Raw genomic sequence first — 22,800 nt, 5'->3', positions numbered from 1 at the left:
GGGGACTAGTCCAGGCGAATTAGAGTTTGATGTGTGTGCATAAACTTTATGTCTGGTGTTTTTAACGAGATTTTTTTATTTTGCTGAATTGCATTAATAATCCATCTAGTTTACTCGGATTTTCACGTACGTTCGTGTAACTTTTTTGTTGTTGCACTTTCGTCGTTCTAGTTTCATTCAGTTACCACCGCAAGTCCATCCGTCAAATGAGACAATATTCCTTCCAACTTGGGCTTTTCATATGAGAAGATGTCTACCAAATTGAGTGAATAATCAACCTAGTTGAAGGATTGAGCTAAAGTGTGAAAACAAAACGAAACTACAAAGACGAAAAATGAGTAATCCAACAAACTACAAAGTGAAAATCCGAGTAAATTACATAAACTATTAATACAATTAGACAATATTATTTGTGTCAAATTATGATTTGCAGCTGAAAGAAGTAGAGTTCTTATCAAATTGAACTTGGGTGTATCAAAAAGCTTAGTAGTTAATAGTTAGTATGCATTAGACTATAATTTTCAGACGTGTCTTTTGTTGCCTAAACTCAAAGTGTTAATATGTGTTGGACTATGATGCGGCATACTAACTAGTATGTGGCTTTAGTCAACAAAAGACACGTCTACAAATTATAGTCCGACACATTCTAACTAATAACTTGGGTGTTTTAGAAAGCTGAAAGAAGTAGAGTTCTTGTTGGGTATGCAGACCTGTCTTTTGTTACCTAAATTTGAAGTGTTAGAATGCTTTTGTCGAGTTTTTGCCACGCTTTAGTTCTTTATCCAGTTTCCTGGTGATGATTCCTCTTTTTTTCTCCTGCTCTTTTTAGCTGTAGTGCTTGCTTTGCCGGCCCCCACACGGTTTTAGTAAGTTGGCTTCAATAATAAGGTAATGCTCCCATATTCACGAGAGGAACTTTATGATACGCCTACACCGTTATGATAATGTCTTGTATTAATGATGTAAGAGAATGTAAAAGAAAAACTTTAGGGTAAATTATATAAAACTACCTCAATTATGGGTTGAACCACAATTTCATACCTCATGTTTTAAACATTGCAATGTCATATCTCAACTTATGAATTCATTGCAATGTCATGCCTTCTTTAAGTTTTCTGTCAATTTGGTTGTTAAATGATGATGTGGCAGGAACGGGGCCCACTCCTTCCCACATCATCATTTAACAACCAAATTATTAATTTTTTATTATTAATTATTGATTTTTATAAATAAATAAAGGGTAGATTATAGATTATATAAAACTACCTCAAATATTGGGTCGCAATTGCATACCCCATCTTAAAAAAATTTCAATGTCATACCTTATCTACGAATTTTTTACAATTTCATACCTGCTGTAGGTTTGTTTGTCAATTCTTCTGTTAAATAGTGATGTAGCTTGAGACGGGGCCCACTCTCTATTAAAAATTAATTAAATATTAAAAAAAATTAAAAATAAAATTATTATTATTATTATTATTATTTTGCATAAGGGACCCACCCCTTATCCCACTCCCGTCTTCCCCAAACCCAGATCCCACCCCCGCTTCTCGTTTTCATCATCCTCATCTCACTCCGGCAAGCCTTTCCTTTTCAGCCGGTGGACACTGAACTTGGGTTTCTTGGGCCGGGTCGACCAGGTCCTCGATGCCGCTGCAGATCTCTGCCATTTATGCTGACGAAACTTGATTTTAAGGCGGCTAGTGAGAATGGCGCGACTCCAGCGGGTCTTAATGTTAGGTCCTTACTATGTAGGCCCTCGATGTAACGTTATTATCCTTAGTACAGTAGTAAATGGGTGTTAGGTGATGACTCAGCTTATGAGATATTTTGTCTATTGTGTTGAATGGATATAAATCCCTCTTTTGTAATGAAGTTGAGAAGCAATGAATGAAAATAGTCTTTAATTTCTTCTTTTCCCTTATCCTTTCTCATTTCCTTCCTGACTTGTAACTGGGACCCTAACATTTGGTATCAGAGCCCAGGCGGCTTCCATGGGCAAGAGCAAGGCATCGGTCACGGTGGCTGACGTTTCCGACTCGGAACTCGACAGAGAGTTTCAGCAACAACAAATCATCTCGCAACTCCATGAGTTCCATGAGACAGGCACACTGATGAATGTCCGCCAAGATGATCTACAGCACCATCTCATTGATCTGCAGCACACGCTTGCCGAGATGACGGTCGACCGAGCCCAGCAAGAGAAATTTCAATAGACAATCCTTGAGGAACTTCGTACTCTCAGAACCCCACCCCCTTCCCAAAACAAGTCTCAGATTCCCATCGGGTCCATTCCCATTTCCCTGGGCTCCCCTCCTTTTGCGACCATCCCCACCCCTCTTCCCCAACCAACCTGGAGTTCTCCACACTCCCAAACCCTCCCTACAAACCACCTCGCGTGGTCCCACTTGGTCGCGGGTCCTTCCTCCTTACCTCACACTTCTTCAACTCTCCTTAGTCATTCCCCCAACTCTCGTCTCATACCCCCACACTCCGGCGACTCAATCTTGCATCCGTTGGACTCTGCCCACTTTCCCCCCTTCACTACCCCCATCCCACACCACACCAGGGCCCCTATTTCACCCCACCCTTACCCAACCCTTCCCCCTCAATGGCGGGACCAAAACAGTTAAAGATTGAATTTCCACATGGCTCTCTCCCACATCACTCAAACGGAGTCGGTCGAGACCTATGTCGGCCAGTTTATCCGGCTTTCATGTTGTACTCCAGATTAGTCTGATGAGCAGCTCTTAGGGGCGTTTTTGGGCGGACTCAAAGAGGACTTGCAGGATGACGTGGTAGCCCAACGGCCTACGTCCCTTGTCCGGGCTATTGAACTCGCTTGTCTTTATGAACATAAAAATGGGCGCCGTTCGTCGACTCGCAGTGGGTTTTCCCGTCCATCTCCCAATCTCTCTAAACTTCACCTACTGACACCAGCACCTTCAACAGTTTTCCCTCATCCTCCACGCCCCACTCCACCTGCCCCTACCCAACCACCTTCTAAACCAGTTCTCCAACTCACCCAAGCGGAGATGCGGACACGCAAGGAACAAGGGCTCTGTTTTAATTGTGATGACCAGTTTCGGCCAGGCCATCGTTGTTGACAGTCCCATATTCTACTCCTCCTTGGGGAGGATGATTTTACTGACCCATTCCAAGAGGTGGCACCAATCCCACCGCTAGAGCCGATTTTGGTGGAGCAGCCTGACCACCCTATTGCACTCCATGCCATTTCGGCCACGAAGCGCTCTCGCGGGCGGGCGATGCGTTTGCAAGGGTCTATTCTCAACATCCCGATTCAGGTGTTTATTGATTCCGGGGCGGATCAAAGTTTTCTTAACCCTCAAGTAGCTGCCAGATTGGGCCTTCACACAGATTCTTCTCGTTATGAGCTGGTCATGGTAGCAACCAGTCGTTACTTTCGTACGAAGGGTGTCGCTCCCCAAGTCTCAGTACTGATTCAAGGGTATGCATTCTGAGGGGACTTTCACCTCCTCACCGTCGCCGGCTGCAACATGCTTTTGGGGATTGATTGGTTAGAAACCTTGGGCCTTATTGGTTGGAACTTCCTCCTCAAGGTCATGGAATTCATGATAAATGGAACAAACTATCGTCTCGTGGGATCTTCCACACCTCCTCCAAGTTCATGCGCCACTTTGGCGGCATTAGACGCCCCTTTTGGCATTCCCCCTCAGATTGTGGCTCAACTATCCAGTGTTCCTCCGGGTTCCCTGCCTTCCTCTCCACTACCGGCAATACTCCAAGCACTGCTTTTGCGATACTCGGACCTATTTGAGCCACCCACCACCTTGCCACCTCATAGGGCATTTGACCATCAGATCCCTCTCCTTCCAGGCACCGGACCTGTGAATGTGCGCCCTTACCGCTATAGTCATGCCCAGAAAGCGGAACTTGAACGGCAGGTGGTTGACATGTTATCCACCGGTATCATTCAACCAAGTTTTAGCCATTTCTCTTCACCTGCACTGTTGGTAGCTAAGGCTGAGGGCGATTGGCGTTTTTGTGTCGACTACAGAGTCTTGAATTCGGTCACCATCAAAGATCGCTTCCCTGTTCCGGTTATTGATGAATTATTAGCCGAACTTCACGGCGCTGCCATCTTTTCCAAACTGGACTTGCGTTCGGGATATCACCAAATACGGATGCACCGGGCCGATATACCTAAAATAGCTTTCCGTACGCATGAAGGTCACTACGAGTTCACGATCATGCCTTTTGGCCTTACCAACGCCCCAGCCACATTTCAGGCATTGATGAATTCAATTTTGAAGCCCTTGTTGCGAAAATCGGTCATCGTCTTTTTTGACGATATATTGGTCTTCAGTGACACGCTGGCACACCATGTTGCTCACTTGGCTACTGTCTTTGAGCTTATCCGCACCCACCAACTGAAATTGAAGCCTTCAAAATGTCTTTTTGGGCAACGTTCTATTGCTTATTTAAGGCATGTTATTTCTTCAGAGGGTGTATTAGTGGATTCCTCCAAAATTTCTGCCATTATGGAGTGGCCGTCTCCTGCCAACATTAGAAACCTTCGAGGGTTTTTGGGTCTCGCCGGTTACTATCGTAAATTCGTTCAGAACTTTGGGTTGCTAGCAAAGCCACTCACTGACTTGCTCCGTAAAGATAGTTTCCAGTGGTCTCTTACGGCGGATCAGGCCTTTAGGGCTCTTAAAGTAGCCATGACGTCGACGCCGGTTCTTGCCCTTCCGGATTTCACCAAATCTTTTACCATTGAGTGTGATGCTTCGGATAGCGGAATTGGAGCGGTCTTATCGCAGGAGAACCACCCTATTGAGTTTCTTAGTAAGCCCTTGGCTCCGAAACATCATGCTCTTTTGGTATATGACAAAGAAATGTTGGCAGTGGTCTTTGCAGTACAAAAATTGAGGCCTTATTTGCTTGGCCAGCACTTCAAAATACTTACAGACCACCAAACTCTGAAGTATTTTCTGGATCAACGCATTACAACTCCCGCTCAGCAAAAATGGTTGTTGAAATTACTTGGCTACAATTATACCCTGAAGTATAGGCCTGGATCCTCGAACGCAGCCGCGGATGCCCTTTCTCGTCGGCCGGAGGTCCTGGCCTTAATGGGTCTGTCTCGGCCCCTGTTTGACTGTATCACGAACATACAAGTTGACTATGCTTCGGACCCGCAGGCTTCCTCAATTCTGAAGGATTTGCAAGTCAATCCCACAAGCCATGCCTTGTTTAAACTACAAGGGGATCTTCTTTATTATAAACAAGGTGTGTTTGTGGTAGCCTCATCCCCTTGGCGTTCTCGCCTCCTGGCGGAATTTCACTCTTCTCCTTTAGTGGGTCATTCAGGCTTCCTCCGCACATATAAAAGACTGACACGCAACTTCCACTATCCAGGGCTTAAAAAGGACGTGAAAAAGTTTGTTGCTTCATGTGACACTTACCAGCGTATCGATTATGAGACCATCAAGCCTCCGGGGCTGCTGCAACCTTTAGCTATTCCCAAACAGATTTGGACGGACATTGCGATGGATTTTGTCGAAGGCATTCCTTCGGTCCATGGCAGGAATGCAATCTTGGTGGTAGTGGATAGGTTGTCAAAATACGGCCATTTTATCCCCATCAAACATCCCTATTCCGCTCCTAAAATTACAGAGGTGTTCATTAAGGAAATCTTCCGTCTCCATGGAATGCCGGCTTCTATAGTCAACGATCGGGATCCGATCTTCATCAGCGAATTTTGGACTGCCTTCTTTAAGCAGCAGCATACCAACCTTTGCAAAAGCTCTGCCTATCACCCTCAATCCGACGGGCAAACGGAGGTGCTCAATCGCACCCTTTAACACTTCTTGCGCAGCTTTGTGAGCGACAAACCAAGGGATTGGATTCAGTGGCTTCAATGGGCAGAGTGGTGGTATAATACCACCTTCCAATCTGCTATCAACATGACTCCATTCCAGGTTGTGTATGGATATCCTCCACCTACCGTGTCCTTTTACCTCCCTGGTTCCTCTCCAGTGCACAGCGTCGACATAGCACTCGGTGATCGCGATGCACTGCTCAAACAGTTGCGGGAGCATTTGCAACTTGCACAACATCGCATGCGCCAATACGCCGACAAACAAAGCTATGAGCGCACCTTCGCTATGGGTGATTGGGTTTTCCTGAAACTTCAACCTTATCGCCAAACTTCAGTGTCCAAGACTCATTGCCCCAAATTGGCTCCCCGTTACTATGGCCCCTTCAAAGTGATTGCACGGGTTGGTCAGGTTTCCTACACATTAGACCTTCCACCTCAGTCTTGCATTCACCCTACCTTTCATGTTTCCTTGTTGAAACCACAGCTTGGGAGCCATATGGTAGCTTTTCCAACTCTGACACCACTCTCTACTATAGGTACCTTCATGTGGACCCCTGAGAAAATTCTTCAACACGGGCTATTCAAGCGAGGGAACCGTGGAGTCACTCGTTGGTTAATCCAGTGGAAAGGAATTCCAGAGCATGACGCCACTTGGAAGGATGTTGATTCCATCCTCACCCGTTTTCCATCCTTTACAGCCTGAGGACATGCTGTTTCAGGGAAGGGTGCCATGTTAGGTCCTTACTATGTAGGCCCTCGATATAACGTTATTATCCTTAGTACAGCAGTAAATGGGTGTTAGGTGATGACTCAGCTTATGAGATATTTTGTCTATTGTGTTGAATGGATATAAATCCCCCTTTTGTAATAAAGTTGAGAAGCAATGAATGAAAATAGTCTTTAATTTCTTCTTTTCCCTTATCCTTTCTCATTTCCTTCATGACCTGTAACTGGGACCCTAACACTTAACTTAAGATGCGACAACGAGAACTCTATCGGCGGCCTTGCGAACTGCTCGACAACATCATGGAGTGGAAGAAGAAGCAGATGAGTTGGTGGCGGTGGTGGAAGAGTCGAGTGTCGAGTTAATAGAGGCTTGGGCAAGGGCTTGGAGGAGTAAGGTGATGCTGGGCCTCGGACTTCCACTTGGCGTGGCTGTGGGGGGTTCGGTTCTTGGTGGTGGAGTTGGTCCTGCTTGGGTTGGATTTTCTTCATCTTTTTCATTCTAGAAGAATCTCGAGCTCGATCGGAGGTGGCTATAAGATTCAAAATTAGAGTCGATGCCATGGGGTTTGATTCTCTCTTTAATTAGGGAGGGGGATTTGGAATCAAATGGAGGAATGCGAATGGGAATTGGAATTGGAATGTTCTTGGAGGGAGATTTGGTTTTCTGTTAATCAAACAGAGAAGTGGGATTTGAGTGTTTATAGAGAGAGTGAGATGAGGATGATGAAAACGAAAAGTGGCTCCGTCATTGATGGGTGGCCGGGGAGGGTGGAGGGGGGAGATGTTAGGGCGGGTGGGATTTAGGTTTTGGGGTGGTTCTGGTTTTGGGTTGGGGGAAGACGGGAGTGGGGAAGAAAGGTGAGGGGGATAAGGGGTGGGTCCCACATGCAAAAAAATTATTTTATTTTTTAAGTTTTTAATATTTAATTAATTTTTTAATAGAAAGTGGGTACCGTCTCAAGCCACATCACTATTTAACAGAAGATTTGACAGACAAACTGACAAAAGGTATGAAATTGTAAAAAATTTGTAGATGAGGTATGACATTGAAATTTTTTAAAGATGAGGTATGAAACTGTGACTGACCCAATAGTTGAGTTAGTTTTATGTAATTTACCCATAGCAACCAAATTGATAGAAAAATTAATGGAGTATGACATTGCAACGAATTGATAAATTGAGATATGACATTGCAATGTTTAAAACATAAGGTATGAGATTGAAGTTTGTTTATACCATATTTAGGGCCTCCGTATTTAGATCTCGTATAAATACTTAGGTGACTTAAATGAAATTATGTAATAAAGGAATCGGCAAATATGTAATAAGTGAGGAGCCTTTATTCTATAAAATGACTCCTCACCCTCACAATTAGAAGAGGTCATTTCTTAGGCCATGGGAAGAGTTCTCTCACCCTCAAGAGCTCTCTCCCTCACTCCCCTCACTTCTCAAAGAAATACAATATTAGTGTGGACGTAGCCCAAACCTTAGGGTGAACCACGATACATCTTGTGTTATTTACATTTCTGTAGATTCATGGTCGGATTTACGTTGTTCCAAGACCTCTAGTTTTGTGCATCAACAAAGTTCGACATATAATTGAAGTAATTTTTTATAATTTACTCAATATTATTATAACGTTGTACTTGTGTCAGACAAATAATTCTCAATATTCATAGAATCCTACTCTAAAGTCCTCAATCTTCAGCCTAAAACCCACATCACAAGGAAACTTTCTTCACATTATTTTTAGATTATAATTTATTTTGTGGTACTTTTCTCTCATATTATATATGGAAAAGGATCATCGCCGAATTCTTTTTCTGAGGATCCGGGGGATCCCGTGATCATGGTCGTTTATCGTACATCGTGCGATCAATTTTCATTAGGTATTATTTATATTTAATTTTAAATTTTAAATTTCAAATGATTTTTTACCGCACGATACACAATGAACGGCCATGATCACGGGGATCTCCCGGATCCCCAGGAAAAGGATTAGGCGAAGATCATTTTCCATTATATACTAGCCTTCATGCACGTGCTCACGTGTGTGCATAAGACATATTTTAAATCATGGAGTGCTACTCGCAACTTACACGTTTTAAATGAATAATATTAGACCATGCTAGAAGAAACTCCTCATAAACCAATCAAAGTAGCTGAATCCACATAATAAAATCGATCTTTCAATTTCGATCTACATTCTATTGAATTTACATTAAGAATAGAGAAAATAATATTCAATAAACAAATGATTGAATCACATTATTGCTAATCTATTGTAAGATACTAATTATAAAAAATTTAAAAGAACACTGTACAGGAAAAAGTTAAATATTAAAAATACTGTTTATCACTGTATAATAATTGTGTAAATATTACAAACACTGTTTATCACTGTTTATATGATGAAAATATCTTTGCCACATTTGATGCATTATTTTGGAATACTTTTGAAATTTTTTGTTTAAAGGGCATTTCTGTCCACTCATTTTTAGTGAAGCCTATGACCCCAAAAAATCACTGTTCAAAAGCCCTGCTGGCTTTATATATAGGAAGATTATTGCAAGATATTTACACAATTATATCCAAAAGTCCCTCTGTCTACAGTGCAGTGCAGACATACTTTTGGTACGTTCTTTTCCCTAATCTACCCAATTGTTTTTTCAGGTCACAGACCACATTACCCAAAAGTTTAAAAGTAAATAACATCTCAAGCAAATTTTGTCCAATCCACCCAAATTCTTAGTTATGTATTTATATAATTTTAGTGGAGTCATCCGTCCAATAAATGTGAACCATATATTCCAAAGTGAAACCTCTATCCAATTCGCTTAGTTGCATGATATTATCTCTGTTGTAGAATCACATCCTGATAAATATTGTACCAATCAATGAATATCAATTGTGTTACTAGATGTATTTCTGCAAATGTTTTTTTATGTATATATATTTTTTCAATTTTTTAAAGATTTGCATAACTTTTCATTTTGATTCCTGAGATTTGAAGCAGTACAAGTGGTTCCTGAGATTGTCCAGCATCAATCATTTTGGTCATTCCGTGAAAAGTTATGTTAAATAAGGACTAAAATGACAAAAGTACCTTCAATTTAATAAACAATAGGTTAAAATGATTCGACAAAATTGCGGGCATTTCTGTCATTTTATCCTTATTTAATAGAGATTTTTCACGAAATGACCAAAATGATTTATGGTTAACAAACTCAGGACCAATTCTATCAATTTCAAGTCGTAAAAACTAATGTGAGGAATTATGCAAATCTCATAAACCATTTTGACTAAAAAAAACCATATATATGTGAAGTGAACCTTATGCCTCGTGGTGCTTAGTTGTAGCTAATCTTTTGCGGACGACTGAGTTGATCGAGTAATATTTGATCTCTAATGGGTTAATGAGGTTTTATAGACTCGTAAGAATGTGATGACGATATATATATATATATATATATATATATATATATATATATATTTGTAACGGCCAATTATAGAAAGTATCCTATATTATGAGCAATAAATCTTGTTGATGTTTAGATTTCGTTGTAATCTTAAGTTTATTGTGCATAAATAATGAGAGAGAGAGAGAGAGAGAGAGAGAAGTACAATCACGGGAAGCACCAAAATTGTTTATCAACTTTGCAAGAAGCTACCAAGAATAAAAGTCAATAGCTACACGGAAACTTCGTGCTTTTTTTCCTATTTTTTTAATCCTCAAATAAATAAATAATGAACAATTTGTGACGGGTCAGGATTCACGAGTCATGTACATGATGACAAACCAATCCAACATCAAATCTTGCCGAGATTGTTGGATTTTGGTCCTCGCGAGTCCACCATTTGGAGTACTGTAACGGTGACAGAAGTCCAAATCGATTGATAAAAATGAAACTAATGAAAAGAATCTGGAAACTTTTGAGTTTTAATGATAAGAACAAAATAAAAAGTAAAGTAAATAGTATCAGAATTGACTTTTTAGTGTAAAAATATTATTTTTCTTTTAAATAAACAATACCGGAAGCTTTTCGTTAAAATTTCATAGATAAAATCATCTTTAACAATCGACGCGTATTTAAAATGAGTTGAAAAGTCGTCTAATATTTTTCAAAATGCTCTTTTAAGTAATAGTAATTGGAGGTAAGTATTACGCTTACTTCTTCATTTATGAATAAAGCATCTCTCGTAATGTCAAAATTACTAAAAATATCTACTTTACTGCTAGTCCACACGTTTTAGCTAGATAAAATAAAGGACAAAGCTTCCCCATGTGCTTAAAGCAAAGATAATGAAAGAATTTTTTCTTTTTAGTGAAAATATTTAGGAATGTGTTATCCGCACATTCTTTGTTAATTCTTGTAATTAGATTTTCTTTAATTCAGTGAATCTGACGACCGCAAATTAAGAAAATGTGTATGAAGTAAAAAGAGATTGAGGGATAACACAACCCAAAATTTAATGTGATATAAAACAATACCTTAAAATAAACATGAAATCTAAAATCATTATTCGCTAATAAAGTCTCATAAGTATTTCTGGCCAGCTGAAATCAACTCAATTCCCCCCAATTAATTATTCACTAACAACCATTAATACAAACCCAACTTTTACCAACACTTCCGAATGAACTTTAGCCTATTTGTTTACCCCCACCTAAACTCCAGGGTCACTTCTGTCTTTTTGTTAGAAAATAATTAATGATTTTTTTTTAAATATACCAAAAATAGAAGGAGGATAGTTTTATTTTACTTTTAATTTCAAAAGAGAAGTATTATTGGCACTCCAAAAATCTCATTCTACACTTCTCACAAGTGTATTTTTCATTTCCAATATAGAAAGTTTGGAGTGTAGAATGATATTTTTGAAATGCTAATAACAAATCCCTTTCAAAATACTATACTTATTACTTAGTTGTACCATCAAATTATACAATTTTTATAATGGAGAACCTACATGCATTTGTAGCCCCTATCTCTATAAGAAGTAGGCATATTTGTCAATTTGCCCATGAACTTGTATGGAGCTGCCAATTTCTCTTATGAACTTTAATTTTAGCTGATTACCCCATTGAACTTTTATAATTAACCAATTTCCTTATTGAACTTTAATTTTAGCTGATTATCACCCTGAATTTTTATAAATAACCAATTTGTCCACTTGCGTTAGATTTTAAAAATTTCATATAATTTTCCATCCATCTTAATCACCGAACCAACTATATGAGGGCAAAAAAAATGAAAAAATGGATGGATGAAAAATTGAATGAAAAATTTTAAAATCTAACTACAAGGAGAGAACTGGCTATTTGTAAAAGTTTTGAGAATAATTTGCTAAAATTAAAATTCAAAGATAAATTGACTAATTATAAAAATTTCAGAGGTAATCGGTTAAAATTAAAGTTCAAAGAATAAATTGGTAGTTCTATACAAGTTCAAGAAATAAATCAACAAATACTTCTAAAAAAATATGATACAAATAATAATACTAACTAAATAGTAAATGTAGCATTAGTCTTGTAACATTTTTGTTGTTGTTGTTTCATTCATATCTCCTAGATAACATAATAGATCTGACAATCTGACATCTCTACCCTCCCACCAAAAACTGTTTTAACTTGAGTCCCACCAATCTCACAACTGCCTTTTCCAGCATTCACACTCTCACTCTCACTCAGTGTCACTCTCACTCCAATTATTTATAACGCCTCCCCTCTCCCTTCCCTATAAACTCCATTTCCTCTCTCTCAAACTCCACAACTTCTCTAAAATGGAACGGAAAGCAACACTTCCCCTTTTCTTCCTTTCCCTCGCCGCCATATTCCTCTCCCTCTCCTCCGCCCTCGACCACCAGACCCTCCTCCTCAACCCCCTCCCCACCCCACCTACCACCCTCTCATGGACAGACACCGTCTCCGAATCCGAAACCGCCCAACTCGACCCCAACTCCCCCTCCGCCACCACCACCCCAACCCCAAACACCCTGTCCGTACAGTTACACCACATCGACGCCGTGGCGCTTAACAAAACCCCTACCCAACTCTTCAACCTCCGCCTCCAGCGCGACGCCTTCAGGGTCAAGACGCTGACCTCCCTTGCCGCCGCCTCCCCAAACAGAACCACAAGAGGCGGCGGTCGCGTGCCTGTCAGGGGCTTCAGCAGCTCCGTCGTCTCCGGACTCTCGCAGGGCAGCGGCGAGTACTTCACGCGCCTCGGCGTGGGCACGCCTCCCAGGTACGTCTACATGGTCCTCGACACCGGAAGCGACGTCGTGTGGCTCCAATGCGCCCCCTGCAGGCGCTGCTACAAACAGAGCGACCCGATTTTCGACCCGAGAAAATCCAGATCCTTCGCCACAATCCCTTGTGGGTCCCCTCTCTGCCGGAAACTGGACTCCCCCAGTTGTAATTCCAAGAAGACCTGCCTGTACCAAGTCTCCTACGGGGATGGCTCCTTCACTTTCGGCGAGTTCTCCACTGAAACGCTGACATTTCGCGGCACCAAAGTGGGACGCGTGGCAATCGGATGCGGTCACGACAACGAGGGCCTGTTCGTTGGCGCGGCGGGGCTGTTGGGACTCGGCCGGGGGAAGTTATCGTTTCCCGCCCTGACCGGCTCCCTATTCAACCGGAAATTCTCCTACTGCCTTGTGGACCGGTCCGCTTCTTCCAAACCATCCTCAGTCGTCTTCGGTGACTCCGCCGTTTCCCGGACCGCCCGGTTCACTCCCCTCATCGCGAACCCGAAACTCGACACGTTTTACTACGTCGAGCTCATCGGTTTGAGTGTCGGTGGGACACGTGTCCCGGGAATCACGGCATCGCTATTCAAACTCGACCGGGCAGGAAACGGGGGGGTCATTCTCGATTCGGGCACTTCCGTGACCCGATTAACCCGACCCGCTTACAACGCTCTCCGCGACGCTTTCCGGGCCGGCACTTCTGGTCTGAAGCGGGGGCCCCAGTTCTCCCTATTCGACACGTGTTTCGACTTGTCCGGAAAGACCGAAGTCAAAGTCCCCACCGTGGTGCTGCATTTCCGAAACGCCGACGTTTCACTGCCGGCAGCGAACTACCTGATCCCAGTGGACAGCAGCGGGAGCTTCTGCTTTGCTTTCGCGGGTACGATGGGCGGGCTGTCCATAATCGGTAATATCCAGCAGCAAGGTTTCCGGGTCGTGTATGACCTGGCAGGCTCCCGGGTCGGGTTTTCTCCACGTGGATGCGCGTAATTAATTTTGGTAGCGGCGTGATAGGAAACGAATAAAAACCCAATTTCCCTGATTTTTAATTTTAATTTTGGCTTTTTTATTTATTTATAATTTGATATGAAATGAAAGCAGGAACAGCAAACCTTCGTTGCTGGAATTAGGATGATGGTCTGATGTGATGTGATGAAAGAGTAGGATTTGAGCTGTTTTGTGTTGCTTAGCATGTTCCAGGTTACAAGTTACAATGTACACGTGGTGTTTATTTTTATGTAATTTCTACTGCTAAATTATTACTCTCTAATATATAAAAGGGTAATTCAATTAGATATTGTTTAAATTACCTTAATTTTGATTTATTGTAAGATAATTCGATTAAACAATGATTTTTATTTTTTTAATTTTCTTGCGCGATTTGCTCCTCTTAACCCCACCATGTTGACTCTTATGTTTGAAGATTGAGGAGTGACATAAGTAAATGATATGATGACTAGGCTTGACATTTTTTACATGGGTTGTTAACTGACATGAAATGACATGAAAATAATATGTTCCAATCCCTCGTTTACGAGTCAAATCATTGTTGAATCATCGTTAAGAACTTGTTAACGAGTCGGGTTGTTATTGGGCACCTGTCACATGTTAAAAATCCATTAAGATAACGCGTATGACACATAAATGACAACAATACGAATCTTTTGACAGGTCTAGACATTAGACATGATAATTGTTTGCATGACAATTAACCCGACTGAAATGACAGAAAATAACAGATTTCGAGTCAATCCGTCAACGGGTTAGGTCGTTATCCTGTTAAAACCCCGTTAAGTTAACATGACACAATTTGTTAAATAACGGGTATGTCACAAAACCTATACAAACACAACCTGTTTGCCAATCTAGATGTGACTACTCTTTTAATGGGCCATGGGATTGAAAATCGTGTTTCAAGGGTCGATATGAGCTAGTTGTAGGTACAGCTATACTACAACCCAAATGGCAAGCAAAAGCTAAAAGAAGCTTCAAGTATGAAATCCCCGTTACTTGCAAGATAAATTAACCACGACAAATAACTTAATTCTTAGTATAGTGATACTCCTTGTTACCCAGCCACAATGGGAAGAAGTTTCGAGTTCGAAACCCCCCCCCTCTCTTTTTGATAGTGAAAAACCCTTGTATAATGTGCATTGATTAGGAATTGAAGGTGTTGTAAAAGAATTGTATAAGGTTAGAAGTAGGGAATATTTATTGGGATTTGGCAGTTTGGGGGTTAGAAAATGAGAGACTGACAAAGTAAGCGCAGTGGTCTCAGTGACGAACAAGGATTGTCTACCCTCCCACTTCCAATACCCTTCCGCGCCCTCTATTTGTGTGGTCACGGTTAAACCCCATCAACATTTTATATTACTATTCATTTTTGTCTTATTATCTCTATAAAAAAACAATATAAAATGTTGACGTGGCTTAATCGTGACCATACAAAACAAAAGGGCACGGGAGAGCACCAAAAGTGGGAGGGCAGACAATCTTGAATATATGTCAACAGTCTGTAATAAACTTGTATATGCTAATAAATAATAAATATTGAATAGAGTATGAACAACGCAATAATTTTAAACAGAAAATTGAAGATCGAGGCTTGCGTACCGCAATGTCCTTGAAACGGAAATTTCGTCCCTACTCAGTGCTTGTAGTTCTACAGACGTCTGCTTCACCAGGATTCAATGATCAAGTTAGAATTCCAGCACCGGAAAACCTAACTTCTGGCGAACTTCTGTGTGGTTTTCTCAGAAAGGATGTTTGTGATTGTAGAAGAAGAATATTTATTTTTTGTATTCTAAATGCCATGCAGATGGATGTATATATAGTAGATGGATGCATGTTTGCAACATGTATGAGAACGAAATGTGTTTGTTAGGAGACATGGGGTGCTTTGCTTTGTGTTTCTTTCTGAACTCTTTAGACTTCATCTGAAAGAATGAGCAATATGGGACAATAAAATTATACTCAAAATTTCCAACAGACAATCCTCGTCCCTCGGTGACCATGTTCCACACGGCCAAGGAAGCATCATTTTTATAAGTCAAAAGAGCAGCACATGGATGCCTGTAGCCATTGTAGTGTGAGAGAAGAAAAGATGGTGTCATTTTCCTAAAAGAGAATATGTCGGTTTACGACCAATATACGATCACGTACGGTATATTCGCCTTGTCTCCTTGTGTGCCACCTTCCTCCCTTTGGAAAATTGTCAACAAAAAAAAAACACCCCTCAGTGGTGGTAAGTTAGGAAAAACCTTTATTCGGCAAACAAAAAGTCATACCATATAATATTTCACTTGTTATGATAAAGTTAGACGATATTATGCTATATTTTAAGTATAATAATAAAAAATAAAATTTAATTAAAATAATAATGTCATGTAAACATAGATCATGATAAGAGATAAGAGAGAGCAAAGCAAAATTCTATCCTCAAAGATATGTTGGGTGGGAAAGAGATCTTCTCCAAATCTCTTTCACCAAAACTCACGGATCAAATGATCCAAACTTTTGAAATTTGATTCAACGGTTAAAAATAAATGTCATTTTTAAAAGATAATAATTTTAGCCATTGAATTAAATTTCAAGAGTTCGAATCACTTAATCTGTAGGCTTTGATGGAAAAGATTTTGAGATGATCCCTTTTTTCTAACTGTAAAACAAAATTAAAAAGTTAAAAGTGGTGTGGAGGGTGGGGAGTATTATTGCTTACCATCATCTAGTGTGGTGTATGCTCAACATCCTATTTATCACCGTTAGATGAATTTGAATTTCGAGATTCGTGTAGTGGATAAATACAAATCTCAAAAATCAAATTTATCTAATAATAATAAATAAGATGATAAGTATACAACACATAAATGGTGTGAACAAAAACGCACTCGTGGAGGGTGGGTGGGTGAAGTGTGAAAACAAGCATAGGTAATTGATTGGATTGAACTTATGTCACCACTTTATTACCCTACGCTTGATATTCAATGTTGATGGGGATATTTTTCCAATAAAAGGTTGAATTTTGGTGGGGCCCTCCTTGTCTAGTTGCCAATTGGACCACGGCCTAAGTTAGTGGTCATGAATTCTCTCCGGATCATTTTCTCTTAATTCATCAACTTTAGAAATCTATCATTGAAATTTAATTCAACAACTAAAGTTATTATAATTTTTAAAATTAGCTCTTATTTGTAATTATTGGATTAAATTTTAATGGTCTAAATTCATAGACTTAGATGGATTAGAAGGAAGAGATCGAGAGATCCCTTTCCTAAGTTAGTGACACTCGTTGTAGACCGTACCAGATATCATATAGGTTAATCATTAACCCTAAATCCTATCTGTAAAAACCATGCAAAAAAAAAAAAAAAAACTTAAGTATTATCTAATTTTTATCATTTGATATTTTTACTTCAGTCAACCTGATATTAAAGGGATATATAAAAGGGAATTTTAACGAATTGTTTAATTTAACGAAAAACCACATTTTTACACTAAAAAGTCAATCTTGGTACTATTTACTTTATCTTTTATTTTGTCCTTATCATTAAAACTCAAAGTTTTCAAACCATTTTCATTAGTTTTCCTTATATAAAAAAGGATGTAAGTATAGCACACAACTTTAGTCATATCTTCAATATGATTGCACATGGTTTTTCTGGGAGTTGTTTCAACACCATCATCATAATGTTGATATATTAGGGACCAAATGAGAATTAGACTCATGAAGATCTACAAAAACAAAGAACTAAATTACCACTTAGTTTTTTTTTAGTTTCTGATATTGTTTATTACAGAAACGTGGAAGAAGAACTAGAGAGGAAGCTACATGCATGCTAGTTTCTAAGCCATTCATCATATCAAAAGGCAACAACAATGGTTATTTGGTGGGTTATATGAGATTTGGCCTTAAAAGATATAATTTGATTGACATAAATTTGTGAGATAGGACTTGTAACCCGTATATAAAGATATGTTAGAAAATCTACTTTATTGTGGATTCATAACCCATCATGTTCAGTTTTGTCAATCTCATATTTTAACACAATAAACAACGGATTGAATTCAAGTCCATTTTAATTGCTTCGGCTACTTAACATATGTAGATGATTGCCAATAACGATGGCTTTATGTTATTTCACTGGAAGTGGAAAAATTTGAAATAGTTGGTGAGGGTACATTTTTTTTTCTACAAGTTGTGTTTGTTCAATCGCTGACGATTGTAAAATGACTAATTATCGTTATTGAATATGAAAGCTATGATTTATGGAGTGTAAAAAATCATTGAATTCGAACGATTACAAACCATTAATGCATGTTGAAGTAACAATGCATCAACGGTAAACAAACACCAAAGAACGCACGATAACTGATCTCACAATGCATCAACAATAAAGAAATCACTGAGGGATGTGTAGCGGAGTGAACTCAATATATATCAATGATAAAGACATACTCGTTTGATTATGATGGGCCTAGATTTTATTGGGTCAAACAAAATATCTTCATTAAAATTAAGAGAACTGTTATTAGTAATATAAAAATCTTATTCTACACTCACTCACAAATATATTTTTCTTTTTAATTATAAAAATTTTGGAGTGCAAAATGAAATTTTTGGAGTGTTAATAACAATTCCTAAAATTAAAACCCAAATGCAAGTTTTGTTTGAAAAGGAATATCAATGTGGGCTTGGCCACTGAGGGGGTTTTTGGATTTCAAAAAACTTAGAGGGTCTAAATAGAAAACTCTCTTTATTTCTTGCGTCCCTCATAATTTCAGATTGTGACATTTGACCCCCTTCTTGCCCAGCGCGAAAATACCCAAATCCACAAACCATGTATTATCGTCAAATTTTGAAAACTCAAAGAAGCTTCCAGTCTCTGCTTGGTTGAATACAGAAGCAATGGAAGAAGAGGAAGGAGGGAAGGTTAGGGTTTTGATAGAGAACGCGACGATCTCCATCGAACCGGAGGTCGACCCACGCCTCCTAAAAGCCATCAAGTCGGTGGTCCGTTACTCCGATTCGGAGCTCCGACTCGCCGCCCGTATTCTCATGGATCTTATGAAGCGCGAGCACTCTCAGGTCCTTTTCATGCATATAATCTCTCTTTCTTCCGGGAAAATTTGAATCTTTATATTTAATTTCTCCGTTTCTGTTTGTAATTTGTAGTGTATTTTTCTAGGGTTTATTTTCTAGCTTGTGTTTGGTTGCGAGAAAATTTGAAAGGGAAAGTTCGATTTTTGAATCAACATCTTTTTAAATTGCGTGCCCTTTTCATTTATCTGAAATTGTAGGAAATAATGGTGAAAAATTGGATAGTGGGTTATTCAATTTGGTTGGAAATTGTTGTTTAATCTCTGTTTGTGTGCGTGGGTATTATAATTTAGGTTTTCAGATTGCTACTGTCAGATGAGTTATGGGAGAGAAGTTTTTCTAAAATATATGAATTTTGCAGGTGCGGTACCTCACACTACTTATAATTGATGAGCTTTTTATGAGGTCAAAGCTCTTTAGAGCTCTTGTTGTGGAGAATTTGGATCAATTGCTGACTTTAAGTGTCGGGTTTCGTATACGTTCGTCGCTCCCACCTCCGGAAAATGTTGCAACTGCTCTGCGTAAGAAAGCGATTGAGTTTCTGGAGAAGTGGAATTCTTCATTTGGGGTTCACTATAAGCAGATTAGATTAGGGTTTGATTACCTCAGGAACACCCTTAAGTATCAGTTCCCAAATCTACAGGAAACTGCGACTCGGCTTGAGCAGCAGAGAAGGGAAAGGGAGAGGAAGACGAAAAAGATCTTATTGAACAAGTTTAAGAATTTGGGAAATAATTTTGCATCAATTAAGGAAGAAATACAGTCGACTATTGATGAGATTGGGGAGTGTTTAGAAATTGTACGCCCCAAAGAGGAAGGTGTGCCGTTGTGTCCTTTAGATGATGAAGATATGGAGGAATTTCATTCTTATGAGTTTCGGCAATTGCGCTTACATGCATTGGAAGAAGGAGAAAAAGTTCATGAGAATAGTGAGAACAAAGTGGTTTTTGATGCCCTGCGGGAGCTTTACAAGATATTGGTAAAGCATTTGGCTGCAGTGCAAGAATGGGTCCTTGTTCTTGTAAAAGTTGAACTGACTGATAACAGGTCCAGAGATTCGTATTTGAAGGAGTTCATTGATATCCGGAATAATATTCAATCAGTGAAGAAGAAGTGTGAAGAAGCGGGATGCACTCTTTCAAACACTGCAAATCATGAGGAAGAAATTTTTTGGGAAGAAGGCAAGATTGAAACAACTGAGGGTGGGAGGTCTAGTCTTCCCAGTAACAAACCGGGAGGTCTAGCTGTGGCATCAACACCCAAGGAGGTGCAAGGTAGACTTCCTAAACGCTATGATAATCCTAAATGCCAGGATAATGAGGGCGATGGCAGTAAAAGGCTCAGTTGTGAAGGTGGGGGAAGCAATTCAGACCCTCTGAGGAGTAAGCTTCTGGCTGAAGCTCCAGAGGTGAACTGGAGCACTCATTTGGCCAGTTGGGGTTCAAAGAGGGATGTATTGGCTAACCATCGGGGCTTGGAGGTTGAAAGTCATTGGGGCAGGGTGGATCAGGATGCAGTTATTCCAGCAGAAAAGATTGCGGAGTTAAATCTTCAGGCTACTGTATACAAAGAAAAGCAGGTTGAAATTCAGCCATGCCGAGCACCATTAAGCAATGGAAAACTTTGTCCGAGAAGAGACTTGAGAATTTGCCCATTTCATGGACCTGTTATACCCAGAGATGATGAGGGAAAACCACTGAATCAGAACCCTCCAAAAGACGAGAATTATTTAGGGACCGATTTGGTAGAGCAGTTGGTGAAACAAGCCGTGCAGAATGTTCGTGAGAAAGATAAAGAGTTGTCAAGGAAGAGAGAAATAGATAAAAAGGCACTGAAGCGTGCCAGGCTTGCCAAAATACGAGAACACAATGAAGCGGTTTTACGAGATGCTGCAGTCGCTTCAACTTCTAACTCTGCATTTATTGGAGAAGATTGGGAGCCAAGTACTAGTAGGAACACATCATTCAGAAACAAAAAGAAAACCCTTGCTTCCTTGCTGCAGAAGAAAGAGACACCAAAAGATAGATTAGCTCGGAGGATTTTGAATACACGAGCAAGCGCTGCCACTGGAAGACAACTTACATTGGGCGAGGATGCATATTACCGAGAAGCCTTCCCGAATCAGTGGTAATTGGACACTTTCTTTCTCTGCTTCTTGGCTAATTGAGAGGGTTGTCACTGATTGGTTTACTTGCTTTTTTGTAAAATTGTTAATATACATTTTCTTGACTTGTAGCAATTAGGGACTTCCTTAATTAGTGAATGATTAGGGAAGCCGTCTTTCTGCCGGTTTTGTAACATATGTTAATTTTCGGATTTATATTCTTTCGAAATGTATGCATAAAAGGGAGGTCAATAGATAAGAAGTTTGATTTTATTTCGTGTGTAATTTTTGTTGTGGTTTGTTCTTGATAGAAATGACTTATATAGCACAGGTATACCATTACGCTGATGTCATATGCCAATAATATAACGACATGTGGTTAATTTCTCTTCACGTGTTATTGTATCATTGACACGAGAGGTTACCATGATGGTCCGTGCCATACAAGTTGCTCTCGAAGAAAAGGAAAAGCAGCTTCCCGTGCCTGCTGCTGCATATCATAGACAATAACGGCTAATACAAAAATGTGTAAAATGTGGCTTGTTCCAGTTTGGTTATGCTGTCTACAGACAAGAATCAATGAATCATAGCCAAATAGATTATTCGGCTTCACCTACTTTTTGGGTGGTTACTTGTCATGACACAAACAAAACTGCAAACAAAATGGCAGTAACGTTGAGGTCAAGTCATCTTTTACGCCATTGTTAATTTGTCTAATTTTGATCAACATCATGTATTTGTCTTTTCCTGTGACGACAAACATGTCCGGTGGTTTTTCGCTTCATCAAGTAATTTGAAATGTTATGCTATTTAATTATAAATTGAACCGTTAAATTAAATGAAATCGTGTATGATGTTAAGATTTATAGTCTGACAACATACATGTCGAGCTGTTTGGAAAAAAAAAAAATCTTCTAACTAAATAATTTCAGCTCGATAATAAGTTTGATTTGATAACTTCATAAATGAGATAAAAATGGCTTTGAAGTTAGAAGTTTTGATGACTATGAATTTAGAGACTTTCAAGTCACCTTTGCAGGAGTAAATCCTAATTTATGCAATGATGTGAAAGTATCCATGTTTTAAAGTAGGATCCAATTCAATCTGGAACTGTTGGATATAAGTTTATAACATGTTTGTGTTGTAAACACCATTGGGCATTGAAGAAGTAATTCCTTTGTTCATGTTGGATATGCGAAAGTTTTGTCGTCGGAGAAGCAGAGATCACTAAAGTTGGTTGCTAAGCCAATGGCATTGCCGATTGCTTTACTCGGTATGCTCTTCATAATCATCCTTAAGCCAATGATGTTGTCCACTGCTCTGCTCGTTATGCTTTTCACATTGGCAATTCTTGTTTTTGGTTTGAAGAACCTTTCAATTTTGGTTTTGAATACTTGTTTGAGGATTGTAATGGCTAATTGGCTGGCATGTTTGGCTAGTATTTTGGCTGGTGTTGTATTGTATCTTTGTCAATACAACTCTACTGATTCATTATAAAATTGTGAAAATTCCACATTCCGTATTCAACAAATTATCACTTTAGAAGCCAAAATCAGCTCATGCTTCCAAATTAATCACAAAACAATATGTCAGCAAAACTGTCACCGTAAAATCTGGCAATTTTTATTTCTCTCTCTTTTCAATTTTTGATGCCAAATCAAATAAATTAAAAAAGATAAATAATAAAAAATTAATAAGAGTATATACGAAGTAAAATGAGTGTGAACTGACACTTTCCAAAATCTATATATAAAAAAT

At 39.5% G+C, this 22,800-nt stretch overlaps 2 protein-coding genes and 1 pseudogene across 2 annotated transcripts; 2 read left to right on the top strand and 1 right to left on the bottom strand.

Moving 5' to 3' along the window:
- Nucleotides 1–1,553: 1,553 nt before the first annotated feature.
- On the bottom strand, nucleotides 1,554–7,356 carry LOC139195893 (transcription factor bHLH147-like; annotated as a pseudogene).
- A 4,888-nt stretch (nucleotides 7,357–12,244) lies between these two features.
- On the top strand, nucleotides 12,245–14,137 carry LOC103406209 (aspartyl protease family protein 2-like). The gene has a single exon (XM_008345212.4). It carries the CDS (start codon nucleotides 12,374–12,376, stop codon nucleotides 13,832–13,834), a length of 1,461 nt encoding a protein of 486 aa, XP_008343434.2. The 5' UTR covers nucleotides 12,245–12,373; the 3' UTR covers nucleotides 13,835–14,137.
- A 4,477-nt stretch (nucleotides 14,138–18,614) lies between these two features.
- Nucleotides 18,615–21,315, top strand: LOC103415344 (UV-stimulated scaffold protein A homolog). Its single transcript, XM_008353714.4, has 2 exons — nucleotides 18,615–18,926; nucleotides 19,300–21,315. The coding sequence occupies exons 1-2, from the start codon at nucleotides 18,747–18,749 to the stop codon at nucleotides 21,067–21,069; spliced, it is 1,950 nt and encodes a 649-aa protein (XP_008351936.2). The 5' UTR covers nucleotides 18,615–18,746; the 3' UTR covers nucleotides 21,070–21,315.
- Nucleotides 21,316–22,800: the final 1,485 nt, after the last annotated feature.

This window comes from Malus domestica, chromosome 01 (assembly GCF_042453785.1).
Source record: "Malus domestica chromosome 01, GDT2T_hap1".
In the NCBI taxonomy this organism is placed as follows: Eukaryota; Viridiplantae; Streptophyta; class Magnoliopsida; order Rosales; family Rosaceae; genus Malus; species Malus domestica.
The sequence above is the reverse complement of the archived record's forward strand: the minus strand, read 5'-3'. Positions and strand labels throughout refer to the sequence as shown.